Source organism: Lepisma saccharinum, chromosome 28 (assembly GCF_977018435.1).
Source record: "Lepisma saccharinum chromosome 28, izLepSacc3.1, whole genome shotgun sequence".
NCBI classification, from domain to species: Eukaryota; Metazoa; Arthropoda; class Insecta; order Zygentoma; family Lepismatidae; genus Lepisma; species Lepisma saccharinum.
Window position 1 is genome coordinate 14,168,533 of NC_139256.1, and position 27,765 is coordinate 14,196,297.

General features: G+C 41.0%; 2 protein-coding genes across 2 annotated transcripts in view; both read left to right on the forward strand.

Moving 5' to 3' along the window:
• Window positions 1-5,898, forward strand: part of LOC145980602 (putative glutamate receptor) — a 71,192-nt gene extending 65,294 nt beyond the window's left edge. Inside the window, exons 8-9 of the mRNA XM_083113640.1 lie at window positions 1,417-1,664; window positions 5,625-5,898. Coding sequence (XP_082969766.1) covers window positions 1,417-1,664; window positions 5,625-5,898 — 522 coding nt within the window. The remainder of the gene's footprint in view (window positions 1-1,416; window positions 1,665-5,624) is intronic.
• A 10,610-nt stretch (window positions 5,899-16,508) lies between these two features.
• The window catches only part of Rh50 (Rhesus blood group-associated glycoprotein Rh50), a 117,090-nt gene continuing 105,833 nt past the window's right edge, over window positions 16,509-27,765 (forward strand). The window contains exon 1 of the mRNA XM_083114140.1: window positions 16,509-16,883. Within this exon, the coding sequence (XP_082970266.1) occupies window positions 16,706-16,883 (178 nt within the window). The 5' untranslated portion in view covers window positions 16,509-16,705. The remainder of the gene's footprint in view (window positions 16,884-27,765) is intronic.

The following is a 27,765-nucleotide window of genomic DNA, read 5'->3' on the forward strand; positions in this document are numbered from 1 at the left end:
TATCGAACCGGGGACTCCTTGATTACAAGGCGACTCCTCTACTACAGCGCCATCGGGAAGGATGAGAGAGAGAGAGAGAGAGAGAGAGAGAGAGAGAGAGAGAGAGAGAGAGAGAGAGGGAGAGAGTTACGGTGACTAAGATAATGAAGAATTGAAAGTAGCAGAACGACTAAACTATTCTTTTGTTAATATTGGGATAGTTAATGAATGTTATGAATGTCAGTTCAAATTGAAAAAAAAATAAACTAAAAAATTTCCAGAGTGCCGTTACAAATCGTTAATTTTTCTCTTTCCACACATTACTTTGCTACTATGTAGATATTTGTATGCTAAGACGTAGAAAGTGCTTCATTTTCAGTGTGTGGAATTGCGATTTATTTCTGAGAATGGAGTGGGTAGTGGGAAAAGGATCACCTCACATGTTTGGATTATACTCCCTTCCCCTACACACACGCACACAAAATATATCGGCTGTTGTTCTTATAAGGAAATATAACATGTATGAATTGTGTCAAGAAATATTGGAGCCTATTCACATCCCTACGGAACTTGGAAGAATGCCCACGTAGAGATTGGGAAGTTCTGTTACGACAAAATTGGGATGTATAGTAAATTAAAAAGCAAAGTCCTACTTTGTGCTTTGCACCGAGCCATGAAGGTGTATAGGGGGTGTGGAGTTAGGGCCCCACGCTTTCTTCATCAGGCCGAAGATGGGAATGATGTGATCAGCACCACGCCCCTGGCCGCCTTACCCCCCCCCACCCTTCCCCAGAGTTTCCTCCAGGTACCCACTTTATACGACGCTGGGTGGGCACCGAAGCAGCTTGAACAGGTGGACAAAATCCCGATTATCCCCCGTCGGGGATCGAACCCAGATCTCTCGCATGGTAATAAAACGCCCTAACGACTGTGCTACTGCGGCACATACAGTAATTAAGGCAAGAATTGTTTTAGCGTTTCGTTCAACGTTTTTAGGGGAATCATTTTCGGAGATATAATTTGTAGCTCTTGTCGGTTCTGCGACCTGGCTTGAGAAAAGGCGATTTTCTGACTAGCAACATTCCATCTGACAATTCACGTGACTTTCCTACATTTCCTGTGCCTGTTGGCTTTTGCATGAAAGACGAGTTGCTCTTGAGACAGACAGAATCACCCGATCACCTAATGGTGCAATGTGTGTTGCCTACCCTTCCGGCATTATTTACTGCCATTAAAGTCTTATGGGGATGAACTTTCTTCCACCACTGTACATACACTTTATTAAAAGTTTTATGTATTTCACTTGTCAAGATATTTGTGTCTCCACGTAGAGCATCGAACAACTTGATCAAAATTCGTAGGATGCAAAAAGGAAATAAGAATTTGGTCGCACCCGCACGGTAGAATCAAGTATTACCACTGCTGTTCTCCCTCCAGCATGCGACCTCTGGAACTCTGCGACGTCTGTGGGAGAAACAGCAGGAGTGGAAGGAGAAGGCCTTCTTCGAGACTGTCCCGCACGGTGTAGAGGAGATGTGCACAGAGAACGTGGTGTTGTTCATCCCTCACGTCTACCAGGGACTCATCAACTGCAGCCACAGCGCCCTGAAGTACGACTACTTCCCTCGCCATGCTGGGTACTCTACCCGGAAGGACTTTCCATATGGGCCTGTCATCAGTTATGGGTAAGTTGTCTCTGGAAGTAGTTACTAAGGCGCATCCAGAAAGTAAGTTTCCCTGGGGTCGTACACAAAAAGGAAACAATACTTCATTCAATGATTTATTGCCACAGATACAACACTTGTGCAGTTACTTGTCAACATAATTCCCGCCGGAATTCAGGCACTTGTCATAGCGTGGGACCAACTTCTGTATACCTGCGTCGTATAAGTCCGCCGCCTGGGTGCCTAACCACTGTGTGACAGCCGTCTGAACCTCTTCGTCGCTGTGAAAATGTTGACCGGACAAGAACTTTTTCAGGTGCAAGAACAGGTGGTAATCATTGGGAGCGAGATCCGGGCTGTACGATGGATGATCGAACACCTCCCAACCGAACCTGTCCAGAAGGGCTGCAGTGCACCTAGCCATAAGCGGCTTCGCATTGTCGTGCAGCAAACTCACCCCGGAACTGAGCTTACCGCGTCGCCTATTCTGAATGGCTCGTCGCAATGTCCCCAGTGTTTCACAGTAACGGTTAGCGTTCAAAGTCTCACCTCTGGGCAGAAACTCGATGAGCAGAATGCCTTGTCTGTCCCAGAACACAGTGCACATCACTTTTCGCGCCGACACAATCGGTTTGAACTTCGTCCTGCATGGAGATCCACTGTGACGCCAATGCATGGACTGCTGCTTGCTCTCTGGGGTGCTGTATGCAACCCACGTTTCATCCCCTGTGATAATCCGGTCAATAAAATCGTTATCATCATGGTAACGCTGCAGAAATGTCAGCGCCGTGCCCATGCGTTTTCCTTTGTGTTCGGGCGTCAGTTGCTTCGGCACCCACCGGGCACACAATTTCCGGAACAACAGGCGTTTGGTAACAATGTCTAGCAACAACGAACGAGAAATCTGCGGGAAATGGCTGCTGAATTCCGTGATCGTGACACGACGATCCTCCAATATGCGCTGCTGCACCTGCTACACAAGCTCGTCCATACACCTGACACAGCTGACGATGAATTTCGATCGGCTGTATGTTCTGTGCGTTCAAGAACTTGATGACCGAACGAACCTCGCACGCGGCGGGAGATGGAATAAGAGCCGCCATGTTTCATCGCTGCCGCGACGCTACTGAGGACTTTCGGGAGGAGTCTTCTATGACATTCACTAGCCAGGGCATATGCCTCTCACGCAAGCCGGTTTCAATACGCATGACCTGCCACCTGTGGGCGAGTGGGCAACTTACTTTCTGGATGCGCCTAATATATCATTAACTATATGTGGTTAGCCTCCAAGTCCAGGTTAATCACGTAATTACTTGTTTCAGCTACTCAAGTTTTCGCCACATCATGTGTCTTCTTCAGGAGTTAAGACAAGAATAGTCAAAGTTTAAAACATGTCAGCCTAAAATGGAGTAGGAAGCAATGACAGGGCAGTCTACATTGTATTTATACCTTCTATTTTAACCCTTTTAAACCCTACTTACCTTCACATGTTTTAAACTTTGACTATTCTTGTCTCAACTCTTGAAGAAGCCACAGGATGTGGCGAAAGCTTAAGTATCTAAAACAAGTAAGTACATGACTAAACTGGACTTAAGATACTTAGCGAAATGATTGCATGTGGTGTAAGTTATGCCTTACTTATATGAGATAGTGTTTGAAATGTGACTTTGTTAACACCTATAGTGAAACCGCCGTAACTACCGGCTCGGGATCCGCCTTTCTGGCATTGATCCTCTGTTGTCGCGTTTACCTACGAAGAAACTTGCGGTCAAACAGCCAATTAGACCTACTGCTGCCCTCCTCTTTGGGCAACAAGCGGCAACCTTTGAAACCCTCATACCCGAAGCAGCCAGCAGGGAAACAGGATTTCTGTAAAATAACGTTCTGCGCTGTTAATGGGGGTCGGTTCTTATGGCGGTACTGCTATAATATTGAATGGGATCAAGAGAAAGAACTAAATTTGACCGCTCTGTTGGCTTTTTGTCTTCTTTGGCCTAACCCTTGAAGTGGAAATTGCTACAGGTCTTTTCTACTCTTACGGCGGGCGCTCTATATGCTGGCAAGGGAAGTGGGGAGCGGAGAATGCGCAGCAGACCAACTAGACAACGGCGGCTATGACGTAGAGGAGAGGAACTACTACTCGCCTCGTTCTACAGGCTGCTGCGTTTCTTATTCGCGATTAAAATTATTATATGCCATTTGGTGGGATTTTCAGGAACCACTCCAAGTAGGACAAATCGCTGCGCTTCGCTGTGTTGAAGCCGTTCAAAGCATGGGAAACATGCGAAAAAGTAGCGTCTACTTTTCACTTTTTTCCTCTAAATCATTTTGTGGATCAGAACAAGGGAAAGCTTACATGTATTTTCCACCCCGTGGAACCAACAAAATGAAATTTGTAAATAATCAGGGAAAACAGAACTGATTGTCAAGATTGGCATAACTGAAATGCGGCAAGGAAATTACGAAGAACGCAAGAGTCTGTTCACTTAATTTTCCGAAAGATGATTTTATTACCATGAAAGTAAGTTTTAAATTGTTCTTTATGTATGTAATATTTTTTTTCGAAAATAATGCAGTATGTATGTAATTTGGAGCAGGTGCAAGTCGATTAAGTGCTAAGATGAAAATGGTTTGAGAATTAATTAATGTCTGTAATCATAAAGGTAAGTCAGAAAAAGGAAATTGACATGCTAATGTTGCTGTTTCATTCAGTAAGTCAATTTTCAAAATTGTTGTTGTTGTTGTTATTATTATTATTATTATTATTATTATTATCCTGTATTGTTATTAACTCTTTGGAGAAAGAACTGCAACGGCATGTTTACATTTTTCTCCCGCCCAAGCTTTGCAATACAGGTGAATTGCTTTATTTTCAAATCATTTCTGAGAGCCCCAGTTACAACCGAGGTGCAGATGAAACAGCACTGCCTTGAAGAACCGGTGCGTATACATTAGTTTCGTCTCCGTTTTACATGTTATTTTTGCCTATCATAATTAAATTCTTCCCTCTCAGCACAGCTTCACCTTCATCATAATTCCTGGAATTCACATCGCATTCGCAATATTTAAAAATATCGCGTATTTTATACGTCTCTTCCATACCATCAATGACAACACGCTGCTATTATGTACTACTACTGAATGTAAACAAAGATTTATCCTTCGTTGATCGGCCATATTGGAAGCGACACTAGCGCTGAGGTGGTAATTTTAATCGCGAATGGCGCTGGATTGGTCGCTTCCCCGCTCCCCACTTCACTTGCCGGCATATAGAGCGCCCGCCGTAAGACTGAAATAGAGATATAGTTTTGTGGTAACAATGAATGCAACTGAGGAATGTTTTGCGTGAATATTCCTAGCTGGGGGAAATCATCGCCGAGCATAACCCCACACTTCAAATACTGCTTTGAACGTGACGCCTAGGCATGCATGGCTCTTGGCCTCATAGCATTACTCACAGGGCCTCTCCGATAGCCTAGTGGCAACGTTCTTGCCTTTCATTCAAGGGGTCCAGACCTAGGTTCCTGGTGGTTCAGATTGTACTTGAAACTTTAAATTCAGTACCGATAAGCCTGCATGATCATAAAGTGGACTTAACAAAACCAAACCAGATACTCACTATGTGTATGAACCTAGATTTCTCCGTGTTATCTTTTTACTTTCCAGGGTGATTTTTCACAATATTCGTGTTTTTTACTTTAGCTAACTTTTCTGCCAAATATATCTAAAATTATACCTTCATTGTGCTTGTAAACTATCCTCTAGGAAGGTTAATTTTAGTCACAAGACTCATGCGTTTGTCTTGCCCACAAGAACCTTGCAAACATGGAAAAAAGAGCCATTAACACTCCATGAGGCATTAATCCTTTTTACCTTAGCAACTGTGACCTTGTGTATATGTGAATTTTTTTTATGTCAAAGCAGCATACTGGCCCACATGGTGGACAAATACGCTTTTCTTCTTTTTTTCTTTACTTCCAGTGTTTTGAGGATGGACGAAGCGGGTTTGCTGGATTATGTAGCGAAGAAATATGGAAAGGATATGGAGACAGAGGACGATGCGCTTGAAGTCATCGGCATGGAACATCTGTACGGAGCATTCCTTCTCTATAGTATCTGCATCGCCCTCAGCTGCCTAGTTCTTCTAGCGGAGCTTCTGTACCATCGCCTCACCACATCTGCTGCTGCAGGAGGAACTAAAGAGCCCCAGAAAGGTGTCCTAATTGCGAACAGTCCTACTTGCGAACAGTCCTAATTGCGAACAGTCGTAGTTGCGAACAGTCGTAGTTGCGAACAGTCCTAATTGCGAACAGTCGTAGTTGCGAACAGTCCCAATTGCGAACAGTCGTAGTTGCGAACAGTCCTAACTGCGAACACATTTTTCTGCCTTAGGACCTACAACTTTCTCTCACACTTCCCGAGTCTATTTAACGAGTTTTATTTATTTATTTATTTATTAAAAAAAGGGACTCAGTTCCAGACTTGAGACTGGTCAGTGTTTTGTTGGATCATAAAAAATTCGACATGATTAAACTAGTCGCCAAACTATATACAGCATAATTTAATAATAAAAGTGTGGCCTATTTTTTATAGAAAACGTACTGCACACTTCTTAACTGAAAAGAGGTTCGTCATTTAATAATACAATTATTAACTTTATCTCAATTTCAAATTCAAATTTCAAAACATATGACACTGTTCTTAAAAATTTAGGAATACCACCGATCTCCTTATCATAGGCGGAGTTCTGGAGGGGCCAGGGGGCCTGGCCCCCCAACTTAAAGAAGACTAAAAAAATAACACATGATTAAGTTCAGTTACATTTTTGTTATGAAGCCATGCCGCAAATCTTGACGTTTGGCATGTTGGCATGTGTTGTAATTGCGCCGCAATAGCGGGTCTTAGACGATTTGATTGATGTGTACAGTTTGAAGAAAGAAAAACGTGAAATGACTTTGTGTTGAGTCAACAGTTACTGCTGAGGCATCAAAAAATATCTTTTCAATTTAATTTTTCTAAAATTTCTGAAGCTTACTATTGTACCGTAACTTTTTTAAAGTAATACGAGTATTGTGTCAATAAAAAAATAATGAAATGCAATAATCGTACTGTTTTGCTTCTTTTAAAACTGACAACCAATATACGAGGGTTGGGGAGTAAGTCATGGCAACCCAGTAATAATTCGACAATCGAAGGATGTATTAAAAATTTGTCCAATGCTGGAGATTATTTCGAAGGTTTGTCATAATTAGACAAGTTTTTGTAACATGTGCACATGTGTATGTCACAGGGTCAGACAGGTTTTTGTAACTTGTACATTAATACATGTGTACGTCTCAGGGTTGCTTGGGTTTTCTTTCATGATTCCTACCAACAAAATATCCATAATGGATGCTCTTTTAGTTGTATATAACAAATTTTTAATACATCCTTCGATTCTCGAATTATTACTGGGTTGCAATGACTTACTCCCCAACCTTCGTACTAATTAATATTTGTTTACTTAAGCGAGGAAAATTAACATTTTCAAATCTAAAAGGCCTAAAACTCAGTGTTTTTAAGTTGTTGTTTTTTTAATTTCCGGGGGAAGGCCCCCGGACACCTTATAAACTAGGGGATATTCAATAACCCTCAGGTACATCATATGCTTCTCCCAGAGTCTGCCCCCCCCCAAAGCAAAAGCTCAAACTCCGCCCATGCTCTTTAAGTTTTATATACTTCCTCACTGTTGATTTTGCGGTTCCATCCCTCCACTACATTATTTGTCCGGTGCTTTCTGTTGAAGCAGTTCCACATCACTTAAGGCACCAAGGGGTTCTCGAGTCATTAACACAATGAAAGTCAGATTACATCGACAGACTGAAAGGGTGAAATTACCTTGGAGGGATTTACAAAGCAGAAGACCATTATAAGTTAATCAGGTTGGCTATTGTTGTTAGTCAAACCAGCTGTCTCTCTACGTCACTACCTTATCTGTTTCTGCAAACAGGTTGTTCTGTTTCATGTGTTCGCAATTAGGACATGAAATTATGTCTCACTTTTATGTGTTCGCAATTAGGACGATTAAGCCGTTGTTCGCAATTAGGACTGTTCGCAATTAGGACACAACCCCTAGAACAGATACACTCATGCACTTTGGCGCCAAAATTCCGGGATTGAGACCCGGCCAGCGCCAATCTGTTTATTCTTGCACCCTCACTGTTGTTATTAACCCTAAGAGATAGCGAATAAAGTAGTGATGCAATCTTAGGACACAACACGTCCTACATGTACAGTTTCTAACATTCTTTGAATTCAAGAACCTGCTCTATTCTTATCTTTACTTGTAACAAAGGCAGGGTGTCCCAAAAGTAACGCAGGATTTAAATTGTGCGCCATTTTTATCCCGCAGAGCTGACGGCGTTCTGCGATGTCACATGTTGTAGTAAAAACCATTGTGATTAGTCAATACTGAGCGCTACATGACGAAGGAGTGAGATTGTGTGTGTCAAATGCGTCCACATTTAATTTCAATGTTTAGCCTTTTAAACAAAATAATAACTTTGCTAACTAATAAATACATAATATGTTTCTTCCTTAAATGAAACCCTGGGAGACCCATTACTTCAAGGCATTATATATTCGATTTTCCGTTGTAAAATAGCATGTGAAGATAAGAATAAAGTTATTACTATTCATTACATTTTATACATGTTATATCTTTCTCTTTTTTAATCTCTTTATTTCCTTGAATGTAAACATTTCCACTCGTCCTTACCTTCCAACAGGAGCGTATATTCTAGGCTACATAGGCTATCTGCGAAGCCTGAAGCCTAAAAAGTAAAATACTGAAGAAAAATCTATTAAAAACTGTGAATTAACCTGATATTAAAAATAAGATAATGGTGATTCTGAAGTTGGCAACCTGATTTTTTTAAGAGTTGGCAACCTGAAATTTTAGGAGTTGGCAACCTAAATTTTTAGGAGTTGGCAACCTGAATTCTTAGTAGTTGGCAACCTGAATTCTTAGTAGTTGGCAACCTAAATTCTTAGGAGTTGGCAACCCGAATTCTTAGGAGTTGGCAACCTGAATTTTTATAAGTTTGCAACCTGACTACCGTTGAAATGGCAACGTGGCTTCCTTGAAGACGTCAGGAATGAGCCTAGTCTTCTCCACCCCTACATAGCCTCGAAACAGGTGTCATAGGGGCCTCCCCCATGGCGCAGTGGTAGCGTCGTCGCCTTGTAATCAAGGGGTCCTGGGTTCGTTACCCGGTTGAGGCACATAGTGGTTCGGATTCCACTTTAAACTGTAGGTCCATTCCCGATTAGCCTACCTGTGCATAAAGTGGACTTAAAACACCAAATGCATCAATCAATCAAACAAGTGTCTAAGTCTAAGTCCAGGTCTTAGACTCAGCATACGCCACTGCCTTCCAAGAATTGAACCAGAAGCGCTTTGATTATGTACTGATAATCCCAAGTATTGTCTATTAGTAGGGAATGGTAACTAGCAGTAGCACATAAGTATGATCTAGCTTCTATCACAAATTAATCTAATACATTTACTGCAGGAAAAAACAGAAATATGTTCATTAACATGGGGGTCATTCCACGTCAAATCATCCAGGCCATGTCACCCACCATCTCCGATTTTGATGAAATTCGGCAAACTTATAGAACTTTTCATGCTCATTACAAAAATGACAACTTTTTTTAGTTTGGTCAAGGGGTTCAGAAATTACGCGTTTTTAAAAATCTTCGTGTACACCACATGCGGCTCCACTTTGAATGACACGCATTAGGTTATAAATTATAGTATCTTCTCTCAGGTTTGCCGTAGAAACTTCAAGTTTGTTTTCTTTTGCTCAGGATAGTGTAAGCTTTCATTTAAATAAGGTTTCAGATCAGTGTATCAATAATCATGTATTTTATGTATAGTTTCATGTATTTTTTTAGAAAAATAAATGACTAACTTCAAGAGCGAATTTCGTGCAATGCCCCCCCCCTTCAATTTCCGCCCAATTTTATATACAGGTAGCTCAGAGTGTGTACTAATGCTTGATGGAAAAATTGGGATGGGCGATTCAGAGACAGGGTGATAAAAAAATCATTTGCATTAAAAGTTAATCTTATTAAAAATGCTTATGTATTTAGCACAAAGTCTGAAGTACAATATGTTTTGAGGTATAATATTCAAAATTTCTGTTCACTATGTGTGAAGTTAAGCATAGGCGTAACCTGGCGGGGGCAAAGGGAAGCATTTTCCCCCTCCAAAATTTATAGATTAATTAAAACCTACAAATAATAATTGCAGTGGAATCCCGATTTCAAGTTCCTCGATTTTACATTTTCCTGCATTTGACATTCAATCTTGGTGGTCCCAACATAGCAAATTGCTAAGAAATTTTCCTCGGTTTTACATTTTCTCGCATTTAAGATTTTTTCAGCTTGGTCCCCTGAACAACGTAAAATCGAGGTTGCACTGTATCTAAGTTAGTTTCAACTGTCTTCAATTTTTTTTAAAAAAATATAATCATCATTATTAGCATTCCCAAGTTTAGCAAATTTTCTTCGAGAGCATTCTTCTTCTTGTGCATTTTATCTCAATATGGATTTTTTTTTTGCTACTCTTCACGGAGATACGTAATATGAAATAAGAATTAGTAATACACATTTGTGCTCATTGAAGTTTTTCGAAATGGAGCTTTTCTTGACACATACCACAGAAAATCTCCTTGTGGTGGGGTGGTTGGAGCACTTAGAAGACTTGTATAGACATCAACAGTAACAAGTGCAGCAATGAAATACCAATTCCATAGAAATAGTATTAGAGGCACACATTTCTTATTAATCACGTAAGGTGAAATGATAACAACCCGCAGTACAATGTGTCAGCGATTGCAAAGTACTATACAACAGCACCAGGAAGATTAAGTATGCACTGTTTTGAACTTAGGCTACATGCTATTTACAGTGTTCGGTAAGTTACTTTTTACAAGTAACCGAGTTTCAGTTACTCATTTAAAAACTAACTCAGTTACAGTTACTGTGAAAGAAACAGTTAATGATCATTGATTTGTGTAAAAATTGCAAATTGCGTTTCTAGTACATAATATGTCTTCATATACTTACATTACTACTGCAAATAAATGATGAAACACAAGAGTCAACTTTCTTGAACGATTTTAATTAATTTGTATGCTGACCACGGTATTTTGAATATGGTGTCACTGAAGTGGTGATGGAAGTGGTTCCACCTATTTCTTTCTCCTCCATTCCAAGATCCTTCGACGATGACTTTTTCCACCTAAAACACTGAAGTTTTCACATACAATGCGATATGAATTGAAGTAAAGCGTGGATGAAGTTAGCATGCAACAAAGCATAGCTTCCTTGACAGGTCAGCAATTCCAATAAAATCCTTTTACGTAGCATCCAGAGAAGGTACAGATATATTATTTTTACAGTTGGGAACAGAAAATGTGAACGGAACAATTTATAGTGCATGAAATTTTGGCAATGCATAGAATACAATCGAGTAAGTATTTTTCGGTACTATCTTCATGGGTGTAACTTGGAAACTATCTTTGGGTTGAGAGAATCATAAAGTTTTCCGTCCCATAAAAATAGTGTCAAAGATTATTTGCTAAATACATTTGAAAAATCACAATAATTACTCTTTTTTTGTTTGTTCCTCAATTGCCAGGAGGTTCACAAAAGATATTTAACTTATAGGTTTTAATTAATCTATAAATTTTGGAGGGGGGAAATGCTTCCCTTTGCCCCCGCCAGGTTACGCCTATGCTTAACTTCACACATAGTGAACAGAAATTTTGAATATTATACCTCAAAACATATTGTACTTCAGACTTTGTGCTAAATACATAAGCATTTTTAATAAGATTAACTTTTAATGCAAATGATTTTTTATCACCCTGTCTCTGAACCGCCCATCCCAATTTTTCCATCAAGCATTAGTACACACTCTGAGCTACCTGTATATAAAATTGGACGGAAATTGAAGGGGGGGTGGGCATTGCACGAAATTCGCTCTTGAAGTTAGTCATTTATTTTTCTAAAAAAATACATGAAACTATACATAAAATACATGATTATTGATACACTGATCTGAAACCTTATTTAAATGAAAGCTTACACTATCCTGAGCAAAAGAAAACAAACTTGAAGTTTCTACGGCAAACCTGAGAGAAGATACTATAATTTATAACCTAATGCGTGTCATTCAAAGTGGAGCCGCATGTGGTGTACACGAAGATTTTTAAAAACGCGTAATTTCTGAACCCCTTGACCAATCTCAAAAAAGTTGTCATTTTTGTAATGAGCATCAAAAGTTCTATAAGTTTGCCGAATTTCATCAAAATCGGAGATGGTGGGTGACATTTTCACAAAATTCTGGATGATTTGACATGGAATGACCCATGGCTCAATAATTGTGAATTAATATCTGAATATGCCAGAAAGGGTGGGCAGAAATGGTCTGGTCTTACGGATTAGGCCGTACTGTGTGTATGTCTTAAGGAGCAAACATTTTGTGAACGGACGGCGCGGTACCAGATTAGCCCAAAGTTGCAAAGGAAAGATGGTAGTGGTTGTGGCCGTTCAAGACAAATAGCAGGTACTTGTGAATGAACGCCTACAACCTGTTTTAACTTTCGGGGAGACACTCCGGATCTTCATTCTACACACTGAAGCGAACGGGCCGCTTGTAATGGGTTTCGTACCTCAGGCTACACACTCGTGTACTACATGACCCTTGGGGCCTCCCCGATGGCACAGTGGTAGCGTCGTCGCCTTGTAATCAAGGGGTCCCGGGTTCGATTCCCGGTGGAGGCACATGGTGGTTTGGATCCCACTTTAAACTGTAGGTCCAGTCCCGATTAGCCTTACTGTGCATAAAGTGGACTTAAAACAACAAATCAATCCAATCCAACTACATGACCCTTGTATTCCACTCACATCTGTTCGGGACTATCTTGAGTCAAGAGTAACGAAACCCTCCTTGTAGTGCACGCAAGAATCCCATCAGAGGAGAGTATTGTTAATGAAAACACCCACTGATAACACGCAAGATTGCATGTAAGATAAGAAACACCTAACAATGAAAGATAAGATAACTATAATATCAAAACGATCTCCCATTATTTAAAACAAACTAACATTTGTTGGGTCGTATCGTACGTATAAACATCCAAAATCAACTTCGTCCTATTATACCTAGACAAAAAACCTTACATTGGCGTATCTTTTTTGTTTTATGAACTATCTGTTCCAAACTAATTAAAATTATTAATTTCTTTAGCGCCAACATGAACAACTACTTGAAATATTAAGTATTTATTGATACTGGGTACAAACTATCAGCTTCACATTTATTAGATAAGTTATCAAAGATTTTACCCACGATATTTGAAAACTCGAAATGATATTGTTTGAACAAATTTACATTTGTGAAATGTTACAATTCCTCCTGTTTTATTGTAATTTGTTGAAGGATTAAAACATGTTTGTCATTGTCATAATTTGCCTTTGTTGTCTGAGATAGTTGTGTCTTATGGGGAGGTTCTCCGCCCCCCCAGACACACTTATTTTTTCACACCCTGAGTTCTTGTGCTCGCTAGTAGTGTAGTACTACTGAGTAATTTATGCAGGACAATTGTGATGCATTCATACGTGGGTGACACTAAAAGTTTTTGGATGCGGCAACACTGATTGCAGCAATACATAGTCTCTAGGATATGTTGAAGTTAGTAGTCTGTGAAGTGTGATAATGCTGCAGAATTTATAGTTGTTAATTGTTGTGTGCCAGAAATTAGTCAATTATTGTCGTGTGTGTACAGTAAAATGGATTTAACACGGGAGTACATCAGAGCAATGATTTTTTACGATTTTCGAGCAGGTTTAACGCAGCAGCAATGTTATGAAATGCTCCGAAATGCATTTCAGGAGGAAGCCCCATGCCGTGCGACTGTGTTTAATTGGTTTTTAGAATTTCGACGTGGACGTCAGAAACTCAGTGATGAATTACGTGATGGTCGTCCTGTGACAGCAACTTCTCAAGAAAACGTCGACAGAGTGCGTCGCATGATAGAGGAGGATAACCGGGTGACATATGCAGTTATTAGTGCAACACTGGATATTGGTATGAGTCAGGTTCAAACGATCCTGCATGACCGCCTTGGTGTCAGGAAGCTCTGTGCCAGATGGATCCCACACCATCTTACTCAGGAGCAAAAGTAGGCACGGGTCACATGGTGCATGAAAATGCTGGACAAATTTAACCAAGGACAATCAAATGCAGTGTATGACATCGTAACAGGTGACGAAACTTGGGTGTACTGTTATGAACTCGAGAGCAAACGACAGTCGACGCAGTGGATCTTCCCGGATGAAGACCCACCAACAAAAGTCAGGAAGGGACGAAGTGTTGGCAAACAAATGGTTGCCACTTTCTTCAGTCGGACGGGCCATATTGCAACAGTGCCGCTACAGGGACGTCGGACCGTTAATGCTGAATGGTATACTACGGTTTGTTTACCGGAGATCGTACGGAAAGTTCGTGAAAAACGCCCACGAAGTCGCATTATTGTGCATCAAGACAATGCGCGCAGCCATACAGCAGTACGAACAATTGAATTCTTCAAAGCCTCCAACATCGAAGAAATGACTCATCCTCCTTACAGTCCCGACCTCGCCCCTTGTGATTTCTTCCTGTTCCCTAAAATCAAGGATACATTACGAGGTTCTTCATTTCCTACTCCCGAGGAGGCAGTCACCGCCTTCGTTCAGTGCATTCAAGAGGTGCCTGCAGATGTGTAGTCCCAGAGCTTTCACACTTGGTTTGAGCGGATGAACAAGTGTATCAACTGTCATGGAGAATACTTTGAAAAATTATAGCATTCATACTTTTGGTCTCCAGTGTTTTACTTGCGCGTGTCTAAAAACTTTTAGTGTGACCTATCGTATTAATGTTTTGTAAAATTAATTAGAAAAGTTTACATTTCCACTAAAAATTAATTACTATAATTACATGAAGTAATGGAATATTACCTTGGACAAATATCCCGTATATTAATAGGTGGGTTTCATGTGACGTCAGGATGCGCACAGTCGCCATTTTTGCGGTCAACATTATTTGTCGTTTGCAAGGAAATATCCATCACTTAGCGTTCGTTACATTATCTGCAAAAACTGCACGTTTGTTTTAAATAACGAATGTCTGTGTTCAGGGCTGGATTAACCTATGGGCAACTGGGACAATTGCCCCCCACAAAAAAAGGAAGCTGTGAAGGGCCTCCACTAAAAAAAAATATTTTAATCAACTGGCTATGCTTGTAAAAAATTACATAAGAAGTTGTATTTTAAAAATAAAAATAAAAACTTCAATATTGTCGTATGTCTACACTCTTCTGGATCCTACTGTAGCACAGCTGTCAGTCGATCTGTTTGTAGATATCTGAAGCTCAGTATACTTTATACCATGAATTGATTTGGCTGTGGTGTAGAAATAAGGCATACTTATTCAAACAATCAATTCTCAGATACGATTAAGATAATAAATAATCCTACGAAGTACATAACTTTATTTCGTTAATAACATCAAAAATGAAAATTAGTAAATAAACAGGCTTCGTGCTGCCATGGGACAGGATCGCTTATCCAATCTTTGTTTATTAAGCATTGAACATGAACTTCTTCGTGAATTGGACTTCAATGATATAGTAGATGAATTTTCGCCGAAAAAGGCAAGAAAAGTGTGTCTACTATAATTGTTAAGCCTTTGGGAATTTTCTTGAAGAAAGTGTAGTTACTACAATTTCCACAATGAACCTGTCCGTAATTGTCCAGTAGATGTACCTTGCATATGTAGTGACATATTCACTCTTAATTGTAGATAATATCATTTATAATAAATTATGTACGTAAGTACAGTCTACTGCTCAGTACTCTGCTTCCGTCTGAAGCCCCTTAGTATTTACTATATATTGTAGTTACGGTGTTCACTCTTTATAATATACTGTAGACATTTAGACGCAGAATTTTACTGCTGCTATAGCGCTACAATTTTCGTTATGTAACTTTACTTTATTGCGCTATTCTCCCTGCAAACCTATCTGCGATATGTTGGATTGTGAATGACTGACTACTGATTCTATAATCAGGTCTATCATTTCAACTGCTGAAAATTGGTGGTTAACATATTGAGCTAATAAAGCTCCTAGTAAAACAATGGGGACCCCCACAAAACATTTTGCCCAGGGGCCTCCACAAACTTTGATACGGCCCTGTCTGTGATACTATCTTACGCCCGCTCGCTCGAATTCCGTACGTTTACTAAAACTGCCCTCAATCATGGCTGCTCGATCCCACAATGCAACAGATTGTGACGTACGTGAAACACACCTATTGTGCCTGTACTGAATGAGACGAGTTTATGCTTTGTTCATTTGTTTGTTTAAGTTTACTTTATGCATAGGAAGGCTAATCGGGACTGGACCTACAGTTTAAAGAGGAATCCGAACCAATTTGTGCTCAAACGGGTATCGAAACAGGCGAATTTTGGCTTTGAAATGAATGAGAAGTGCAATGTAGGCTCAAATCATGGCTAAGCTTAGCTTCACTATCAAATAAATAGCCACAAGGCTATCGAGCAGGCCTATACGTGACGTAACTTGTTCATTAGCAAATTCTTCTAAATTCTTGTAGATTCCGTGTGGTTATTTCCAGACAAGACTTGCTGACAACATGAAGGAGATAGCAAAAAAAAGAAGAATCGCGATTGCGTCCTAGAATTCTTATCTTGTGATCGAGTGTACACAAGTACAAAAGCTCGTGGCTTTGAAATCGTCGATTTGAGCCCTGTCGGTCAGTTAGCGTGATCATTCCTCATGTTTGCCATTCAATAATTTGTTAGGAGCTTACATCAGCGCTGGTTCGTAATCGCTTTGATGCGAGTGGTTTGTTCAGAGCACGCGACCAGTGGGGTTGGCGTTGAGTTTGACGGGGACAAGTGTTCGCTTCCTCTGTTGATCCTGCGATAACCCTTGCACGTTTGAACCAGGATGGAAAGCTCGTCAAAGTTCCCCGCGCAGGTCGCCATCCTGCTGAGTATCCAGGTGCTTCTCGTCGTTCTGTTCGGGGTGTACACGGAGTATGGCGAAGATGCGAACGCCGGAGCTGCTAAGAATAACATCGGTGGAGGTCATGGGGACACAACTCCCATACAAAGATACTACCCAAGTAAGTTTGCTTTCATGGTTTACTTTTTGCACAGAATTCATTGCACAGTCTCTTGTTTGCCACTTTTGGCTAATCGCGACGCTGAGGGTGCGTGATGATATGATGAAATTGATCGACACTCACAAAGAATACAGGTCCATACCGAGATTCGAACCCGAGACCACCGTCTTAGCGTGCTACGCTATGCAGGTCGGCTTTTAACAGAAATCAATGGCAAGAATTTACAATACCGGACCCTTCTGTAATTTCTATGCTACTGGTTATACTCACCAAATAATTAGTCGCGATGATTTATCTGAGGTTAACATGTTGGGGTGAGGTGTAGAAATTGTTCATTAACATGTAGAAGTTGTAAAATAAGCTTGTCTATTCTCGCAATGCTTCTCCGTATGCAAGTATGGTAACCATATTTGTTGATATGAACAATTGACGTTCGCAATTAGTTACGCTGTCTACAGCGTTGCCACACTGTTGATTTCATACTTGGAGAGCATGGATCGTGTAGGAATGGCGGAAGAGAACAGTAGATCGTTAGGTGGAGTGTGCAGGAGGATGGCCGTGGTCTAATTAATAAACTTATGAATTTCGGTATTTTGCCCAAAGAAGGTGCTTACATGTGACAGTGACAATCACGATGTAGAAGAACATGTGGACTGATTTGATTACAGGTAAGTTTGGCAACAGTGCATCGATCGTAAAATTGCAGGATACGAAAATGGCGTCTTCGATGAAGGACGTTTGCCATTAAAGTACTACGAAAATAAGATTTTTTATCGTTTCGTTATCACAATTAGCGCAAAACCATTCACGGATAGCCCCACTGACCATTCTCGGTAAGGTTAGGTTACGTTACGTTAGGTTAAGCAAACATAGTTCAAATATGGGAACGTAAAACCATTGACGGATAGCTCCAAGAACCATTTACGTTTAGGTTAGGTTAGGCAAGCATAGGTAAAATTTGAGGTCGTAGTAATGTCAGGAATATATATTTCGTTCCTTAGGTATTCGAAACGCAAAATCTTGCGATAAATTTCTACAAATTTTAACTTCAAATTCGTGATTAGGAGGCCTCAATTAGTAAGTATGCGAAATATTACAAAAATCGGGGAGTGGTCCGGTATTGTAAATTTGCTCCAAATCAATTACTATCGCCGTCAAAGTCCTTCAATGTTTTCCGATCATGGCATAGTGATCAGCACAGCGAGCCATGACGCCAGGAGTCCCGGGTTCGAATCCCAACATGGGCGTTATTTTTGACTCTTCATGAATTTCACATCATCACTCATCCTCATCGTCACGATTAGCCAAAAGTGGCAGAAACAAGACTTAAAATAACAGAATTCAGTCAATTAATCAATCCGTCCACTTTTGGCTAATCGTGACGATGAAGATGATATTGTCCAGGCGGGACTCGAACCCGGCACCGATGTAGCGACTATATCGATCATACTATTTGAAATTTCGAGTTTTGTATTTTTATTGTGCACCGCTTTTCTTCCACTTTAGGCAAATCGCAACGATGAACGATGATTATGTAAAATCGATGACTATATAAAATTGATGACGCGATGTCGAGAGATGCAAATTTCGAGCCTAATTGACATGTCATGATACTGAGAAACAAAGTGACTTCTTGTAGCAATATTTCTCCTTTAAGATTCGTTTCGAACCTTCTGTGAATAAAGTGGACTGAAACACAATTTGCAAATTATATTTTTTTTTTGTTTCGACTATTTTACGTCACTTCTCTACATCTTGGATTATCTGCGACGATGAATGATTGATCCGACACAAGCAACGATGCATCCATTTCTGACCCGGGATCGAACCTAGGACCTATGGCTTCGTAGTGCCTTAGGAAATATCTGCATACTGTCTGCAGGATTCGATATTCATAGATAAGATTTTCTTTGGCGATACTATTTCTACGGTCAGAATGGTTGGGTTATTTGCATTTAAAATAACTGGTATCTTTTCTGTCTCTTTACTCTAACAGCGGCAATGAGGATGACTGATGATTAAATTAGCTTTTTGAAGAACCCTCGCAAAGGAGCCCCCAGGAATCGAACAGAGAACCTTTGGTTGAGTGAGTCGAGAATTGAGTCCAAGGTGAATTTAGAATAGAATATAAGGTGACCAGTGGCGACGATTAGGGGACATGGGGGCAGTCTCCACTAACTTTTAGCCCCACGTCATAGTCTGTTAGGGTCTCCACGATGGCGCAGTGGTAACATCGTCGCCTTGTAATCAAGAGGCCTCGAGTTCGGTACCTGGTGGAGGCCATAGTGGCATCCTTTCTGTGCATAAAGTGGACTTAAAAGTCAAAACTCAAACCCAACCATGGTCTCTTCATGCTAAGCCTTGTCTACCAAGACAAAGTAAACTCTCTTGCCCCCAAGTTTTGGCACCCGTGTAGATATGCCTTATTGTGATACAATAATGTTGACACCGTTACACATTAACTCAATATTTTGTAATTTTCTATCTCATTCCACGTGGTTTGGTGTGACTTTGTAAAGTTAGCCACGTGAGCAAATCATGGCGGAAGAGAAATTGAAGTATCAATCATTGATGTTGGAAGGGCTGCCAGCCAAGGACATTCACCCCCTTTTGGTCAATGTGTACAAGGATTCTTCGGCCTCCCTTGCCACCGTCTACAATTGGGTTAACGAGTTCAAGAGGAACAAAGATTAACCATATCCATCATCGCCGAGAGCTGTCTGTGCTCCGGAAAATCTGAACAAATTACAAGAATTAGTGACGTCAGACAGAAGATTAAAACTCTCTCTAACAGTGGAGAGAGAAATCGACAATTCATCTTATATCTAGTGAAGACTTGATGATGGGAATAGTATCGGCACAGACAAGATCGCTACAACATTTCGAATACATTTGGAATTTGTGAGAAGTCATAAAAATCTGTTTTCCCTAGTAACAGGGGAAAAAGGTTTCAATGCAGTGAACTTTCCTCCGCCCAAGAAGGCTAGAGATCAAATATCAACACGGAAGCTGTTGTTGACTGTTTTTTTGGAACATTAAAGGTCCACTGCTTATCGAATTCCATCCCAGGAGCATCATGATTAATGGTGCATCGTATGCAAAAACTTTGACAAAGCTGCGTCATGCAATCCACCAGAAAAAGGGGTTCAAGACAGGTACTGGGTGAATGTGTTACATAATAATGCACCACCACACGCACGTCGCAGATTGCAATGCCTGCCGCAGACGAGCAGAATACTCAGTCACCCCCCTTACTCACGAGACTTGGTTCCCATTAACTTTAATCTGTTTCGACATTTGAAGCAAGTAGAAATAAGCAAACGATGCACTTTTAGGGAAGATTTTGCAAAATTTGCATTAAATATAAAAATAGGCATTTATAGGGACTCAAAAAAGCGTTATCAAGCTCGGACCAACATGAAACAAATTTAATGCAAAATAATAAAGAAGTGAAATGGGCAAGAATACCTTCGCTAATTAGTTCTGTGAGTGGAAACTGTTGAAGTTCGGCCAGAGTTATACCAGGACTCAAATAACATTAGATTTAAAAAACATGCTTGTCTGATTGGCTGTTCCAAGCGTAGGACAGGCAACTCCCGCGTGTGACCAATCACATCGCCTAATTCCAACAGTGAATCAACAGCCTAGACGTAAGGGGAGGGTTGACGCCGAAAACCACAACGGCTTTGGTTCAGTGGTATCCATGAGTATTACCATGCAAATTGTCCATCACCATGTCCATGCACTTTATTTGACCCAATAAGAGCTTCAAGAATAAAAAAAACAACTCAAACCAAGCTGTTGACAACTTCTGCACCAGCATACATAAAAATCCATGGCTTAAAAACACAAGAGACGTAAGAGAAAAATTGATGAAAATAGTCATGGGCAATTTACACGGTAATACTCATGGATCGTACTGTACAGTTGGAAGATATTGACTCGAGTTTTAGGACAGCAATGGATTGAATTTGGGGGTGAATGGTTCAAATGGTGAACAATGAAACCAGTAATATAATTTTAATAGCTGGGAGATGACGACATTTCGAGCACTGTCAATATTAGTATCTTTGTGGAAACATATTATCGTCGACACTTGAGGGAATCTTGTTTGTATTACCTCCAATCACGGAAATATCAATATTTGTAAAGTTGAACACACTCATCGCTGTATTCGTTGTTCAAAAGTTCTAACCTTACTATCTCCGATTCGAAACGCGAGTGTGATTTGAAATGAAACGTATTTCGTGCATTAACGGCATGATCGGTTAGATTCAGGGCCCGGCCTTCTGAAGCGCGTTGGCCTGTTTCACTCAAATGTAACACCGGACTAGTTTTCCGAGGAATATTTTTGCTACAGCTTCAGTTTAAATGCTCTAATCCAGTGTTTCTCAACCGCCGGGCCGCGACAGGTTCTCCTGAACTTAGCGACTTGCAGCACGAGCTGGCAAGTACCTGATGAGAAATCAAAGCCGCTGATTCAGGACTCTCACCCTTGCAGCCTTCAAATTTGAATTTCAACCTTATACCGCGTTTGTTACAATCTGTCTCGGTTCCCGCGCTAGCTGATGGCTGGCTTTTCTCGGTGCTGGGGAAAGTCAAAGCCAGGCAGCCAATTAAAATACGCAACGTGGCAACAGCGTCTACGTAAGCGCCTCTCTTCTGGCTTACATTCGCTCCTCGCTGTCCAGAAGACGATTTTTTCCTCGTTTCTCATTGGCACAGAAACTGTCGAGCGATCCCTAGCGCGGGAAACGGGACAGGTTCTAACAAACGCGGTATAGGGCCGTCATCTATTTGGGCCGGAAGGGTAAAGCTACTTGCAGCCCGAGCTGGCAAACAGCTGGAAAAATAGCCTTTTGTTCGAGTTTTCACTGCAATAACAGTTGGAACTCGAAAACAGTTTTTAAACAATTAGCCTCCTCGATGGCGTAGTGGTAACGTCGCCTCGTGATCAAGGGGTCCCGGGTTTGATACAAGTGGTTCGGATCCCACTTTAAACTATAGTTCCAGTCCCGATTAGCCTTCCTGTGCATAAGCTGGACTTAAAACCAAAACTCAACTATTTACGGGTAAAATTGTTGGATTCAGTGCATCGACTTTAGAAAACGAATTTACCGGCTTTCTTTTAAAAAAATCTTTCTCTGTGTCTGAAATCTGCCGAGCATAACGAAATATACAGTTGAAGTTACAAAGAACGTAGCTTGGAGACAAAGAAATGACAATTACGAAGACGAGTCTTTGTCTTCGAACGAATCTATAATCAAAGCAAGAGTTGATAATCGTCCTGGACGTCATAAATTTCGAACAGATGTTTTCCCAATGACCTTTTTTCCAAAGATCAATAAGAATGAAACAGTAACGAGGAGAAAATTGCCCACAAGAAAGCACGAAGTCTCAAAGTTAATGTGCTTTGTTCGATTGGATTGGGTTTTCAAGTTCCACAGTTATCAGGAGTAGACATATACGTTGCGGGTGGTTGGTGCGACAGACTAGGGACGGTTTTATCGGAGCCAATTCTGGGAAAGGCCTGCTGGTTGCTTCGCCAATTCATCATTGAACCTCTTCGTCGCTTTTAACCTGGGGACATGGGAAAAGCTACGTAAAATGTCCAAATTCAAATGTAAAAATTAGGTGGGATTTTATTTACCGATAATGGCTGATATTTCTCTAGAGTTCTCATCGATCTTGGTGTCCCAAAAATTTCCACGCAGCACTTGTGTCAAGACTAATAGTCCTGCAATAGTAATGCAAATTTCCAAGTATCTATTCATTTCGTACCAACATTAAATTTGTCTAGGACGATATTGTTTCACCACGTTTATAGGCAGTGGCGGCTCGTGGTGATCCAAAGTGGAGGGGCGATAGCTCACAAATTTGCTTTATTTTACTTCGCCTTTTGTGTCACATTTGGCTAATTTGCGAAGATGGGGGTGAGTGATATGATGAAATTGATGAATGGACACTCACAAAATCCATGCCCAGGCCGGGATTCGAACACGGAAACCCTGGCGTCGTAGCGCGATGTGCTAAACCACTCCGCCACTGGGCCCGGCACTCTACTAGTAATGTGAGTTTAAATGATGAATTTCGTATAACAGCCAACGTGATAAGAAATTGATACGTTCGTGTTTACCGAATATCATGTTTTACACGTTTTAAATTAATAATTATTTAACAGTAATGCAAAGAAAATTGAAGAAGAAATATAATTCTAACAGATTTAGTCGTTTAACAGGGGTGAAAATTGAGAAGAAGGTATATTAATTTTTACACAACTTGATAAGCACAATGACGAATATTTACGTGCATTGATCGTGAAAATATCTAGTAAAAAGTTTCACAGAAAATGTCTCCTGTCCAACATGACTAATTGATTTGTGAAATAGGGCACCAAAATATATATCTCACTGGAAAGGTGATATCTGTGTCACCAGAAGCTCTAGTAAAAACTTCAAACTTACCAGAAATGTTCAGACATGCTTGTAACTGAAATTCACCCTTCTGTCCTTCAACGCGAAATTTGCAAGTGAACTCACGACCTCCCTTCTTTGACACTTGTTCTATATTCAAATTCGGACTAGATTTTTTATGTTTATTTTTTCATCCAGACTTCGACTTCTGGTAGAAAAACTTCGCACCAACAATTTCTCCAGACTGTTCATCGCGACAAATGCACAACTACCGAAAAGGCTTCACTTTTCCATGGAAAACGAAGAAACAACAAGTGTCAATACTGTCTTTCCATCCGGTCGTTTTATTGCTTCGGGGTTGCCAGACAATTTTGCCAAATTCTAAGATATTTGTAGTTCACAGGTTCCTGTAGCGGCTTTTGGTGAGTTTAGATGACGAGTTTCTAATTTATTTAACATCCGCCTTGAAAATAAATTGGAGAACTTTGTCACATTATCAGGATTTTTTTCAAACGTGCTAATCAAAACATATACTTAAATCTACATGATGTACTCCACATCATTGTAATCCAAATGTACTTTTCACTAAACTCAGAAAAAATACAACGCATATATACGATAATTTTGCGTGTAACAAGAATCTATAACCGACTTCCATGGCTAGCATACCGTATTATAAAGCCAGGGCTCCTGGGTTCGAATCCCGGCATGAGTATATGGGTTCTTTGCGAGTGTCCCTCCATCAATGTCATTATATCATCACTCATCCTCATCGTCGTGATTACCGAAAAGTAGCAGAAAGCGACGGTAAATAACAAAAACCATGCAAGAGTCTGTACTTTTCCAGTTGTCGACATTTTCTTATCTCATTGGAAATTGAGTTATTTATTGCTCTACTCTTATGTCATAAATGAATAAGATTATGAAATACAGAATACTTTTTTCAACGGTTGGTAATTTTCTTTCTTATGTTAACTTCATTGCTTCTGGCAACTCTTCATTGTTTACCGTTCTCCAGAGAGAGGGCCAGTTTCGCCTAGGGGGTGGGTTTCGGACGACAAACCCTCCGTCCTCCCAGCCAGAGATCCCGCGCGCTATATTCCTTGTCCCGCGCGTGTTATTCCCACAGTTCCCGCGCCTCTTACCCCTCGCAGCCGCACCTGAGAATGCTCTACGTCTCGTAAACTGGGAGGACGCCGCCCCGCCAGATTTCTCTCGAAGTTCCGTATTCCCCCGCACGGTGGCGTGCAAACTTTGCAATTGTCGCGGACGCGGAAGAATGAATACAGAACCGACTAACCAACGATCTAAAAGCAATGGAATATTTGCAATTCAGACAATGTAAAAGCTAATATATAAATGTTAATGTAATGTTTGTTCACTTGTGGTTGCACACGGCAGTGCGGCGTCCGTATCGTCCTTATGACCGGCCGCCCCTGTTTATAGGTCATAAAGGAACTCTTTGTTTCGACGCTACGAACTCTCGAAAAATACAATTGTATCCTGAATGTAGGCAAATAATTCAGTACAGGCTCACTTTGAAATTACTATGACCCATCGGGTAGGTATCCGCTTGGTATGTCTAAAGTGGTTTTGGTTTTCAGACGTGGAAGATGCGAGCGATTACACATTACTGCTGACTACCGCGCATGCGCCATGTCGCTGCGGTTATGTGTTACTTTTCACGAGCCAATCGGAACTTGATTTCTGAACAGCCCTCGTATTAATTTAACAAACTCTCGAACAAGACAGAGAGCCTCGGTCACCAAATTTCTGACCGACCTCCGTGGCGTAGTGGTTAGCACAGCGCACAACGACGCCAGGAGTTCCTGGGTTCGAATCCCGGGCTGGACATGGATGTTTGTGAGTGTCAATTTCATCACATCTTCACTATCTTCGCAAATTAGCCAAAAGTGGCACAAAAAGCGAAGTAAAATAAAGCAAATCAATAAATCAAATCATTACTTATCCTTTTCGTCACGATTAGCCCAAAGTGGAAGAGAAACGACGCTAAATAACAGGAAAATCAAATGAACCAAGAGTCTGTCTCGTCTCAATGCAAAGACAAAATCCACACGTCAACATAATTGAAATTCAAATTGTCTTCCACGTGTTTCCTTGCGTTCTCATATCTTCAACGGTCATCTGAGATGCCAGTCAACAACAATGAAGGTAACAATGTCACAATCTTATCTGTAAAGAGGCCAGTCGCCCTCACATTGTTGAATGGCAGAACCACAAAAGAATATGCTTTGGAAATCCTTTATGATACATACTTGAGCAGGGCACACAATGTACGTATTTTCATCTCTAAATTGAGAAGAAACAGAATTCGTCTTGTTGTGAGGATACCTGTCAAACAGTGCAAGATCTTACACTTCTGTGTCCGTCGGGTGGTGCGAAGCAATGAGGGACGAGCGTATGGTGTTCGTGTTTTCCCTCATAGTGGCGCAGGGGGCGCTGATATGTGTGTTCGCTGCAACCACACAGTACCAGGCGGAGGCAGATGCCAGCGACATCCACAACAGCGTTCTTCCTGTGTTGGGTGGCTTCGATCCAGAGAAGAACTCCGTCGGCAAGTTCCGAGCTGGTAAGCAGGCTGTAATCTAGGTCGTTCTATAAGTCCTGGCCCTGAAAATTGATTCTCATTGTCGACACATCCACACCAGGGGTGCCTACAGGGAAGAATAAAGGCGGAACCGCGCCCCATTTGGGAGGAGGCAGGTTTAATAAAAAATATAAAATTTATCATGTTATACAGGGTGTCATTTTAATGGCGCCCACGGACCACAGATTCGTATAGAGGACCTCAAAACAAACAACTTTTCTCTGTAACATTTTTCTCGTTGGTGCGTCGATTCGACGCTACAGCCGTTCAAAAAAGGCCGTTTTGCCGCCTGGATGCTGGTTGTAACGGGGAATTTGGACTCCGTAGAAAAGTGACTGTACAGTCAATTTTCTACGCAGTCCAAATTCCCCGTTTTCGTGACGGGGAATTTGGACTCCGTAGAAAAATGACTGTACAGTCAATTTTCTACAGAGAAAAATGACTGCCCTTTTCAGTTCCCGTCAATTAAGCAGGGGGTACAATATCCCCGTAGAAAAATGACTGCCTGTCAATTCCCACTTAAAAGAGGGGGTACAAATTCCCCGTAGAAAAGTGACTGCCCAATTAAATCCTGCTTATATTAGGAGGGGGTACAATTTCCCCGTAGAAAAGTGACTGCCCCCTTATATCCTGCTTATATTAGGAGGGGGTACAAATTCCCCGTAGAAAAGTGACTGCCTTATTAAATCCTCCTAATATTAGAAGGGGGTACAATTTCCCCGTAGAAAAGTGACTGCCCCCTTATATCCTGCTTATATTAGGAGGGGGTACAAATTCCCCGTAGAAAAGTGACTGCCCCTTTAAATCCTGCTTATATTAGGAGGGGGTATAATTTCCCCGTAGAAAAGTGACTGCCCTATTAAATCCTGCTAATATGAGAAGGGGGTACAATTTCCCCGTAGAAAAGTGACTGCCCTATTAAATCCTGCTAATATGAGAAGGGGTACAATTTCCCCGTAGAAAAGTGACTGCCCCCTTAAATCCTGCTTATATTAGGAGGGGGTATAATTTCCCCGTAGAAAAGTGACTGCCCCTTTAAATCCTGCTTATAATTAGGAGGGGGTATAATTTCCCCGTAGAAAAGTGACTGCCCTATTAAATCCTGCTAATATGAGAAGGGGGTACAATTTCCCCGTAGAAAAGTGACTGCCCTATTAAATCCTGCTAATATTAGAAGGGGGTACAATTTCCCCGTAGAAAAGTGACTGCCCCCTTATATCCTGCTTATATTAGGAGGGGGTACAAATTCCCCGTAGAAAAGTGACTGCCCCCTTTATTCCTGCTTATATTAGGAGGGGGTATAATTTCCCCGTAGAAAAGTGACTGCCCCTTTAAATCCTGCTTATATTAGGAGGGGGTATAATTTCCCCGTAGAAAAGTGACAGCCCTATTAAATCCTGCTAATATGAGAAGGGGGTACAATTTCCCCGTAGAAAAGTGACTGCCCTTTTAAATCCTGCTAATATGAAAAGGGGGTACAATTTCCCCGTAGAAAAGTGACTGCCCTATTAAATCCTGCTAATATGAGAAGGGGGTACAATTTCCCCGTAGAAAAGTGACTGCCCTATTAAATCCTGCTAATATTAGGAGGGGGTACAATTTCCCCGTAGAAAAGTGACTGCCCCCTTATATCCTGCTTATATTAGGAGGGGGTACAAATTCCCCGTAGAAAAGTGACTGCCCCCTTTATTCCTGCTTATATTAGGAGGGGGTATAATTTCCCCGTAGAAAAGTGACTGCCCTTTTAAATCCTGCTAATATGAAAAGGGGGTACAATTTCCCCGTAGAAAAGTGACTGCCCTATTAAATCCTGCTAATATGAGAAGGGGGTACAATTTCCCCGTAGAAAAGTGACTGCCCT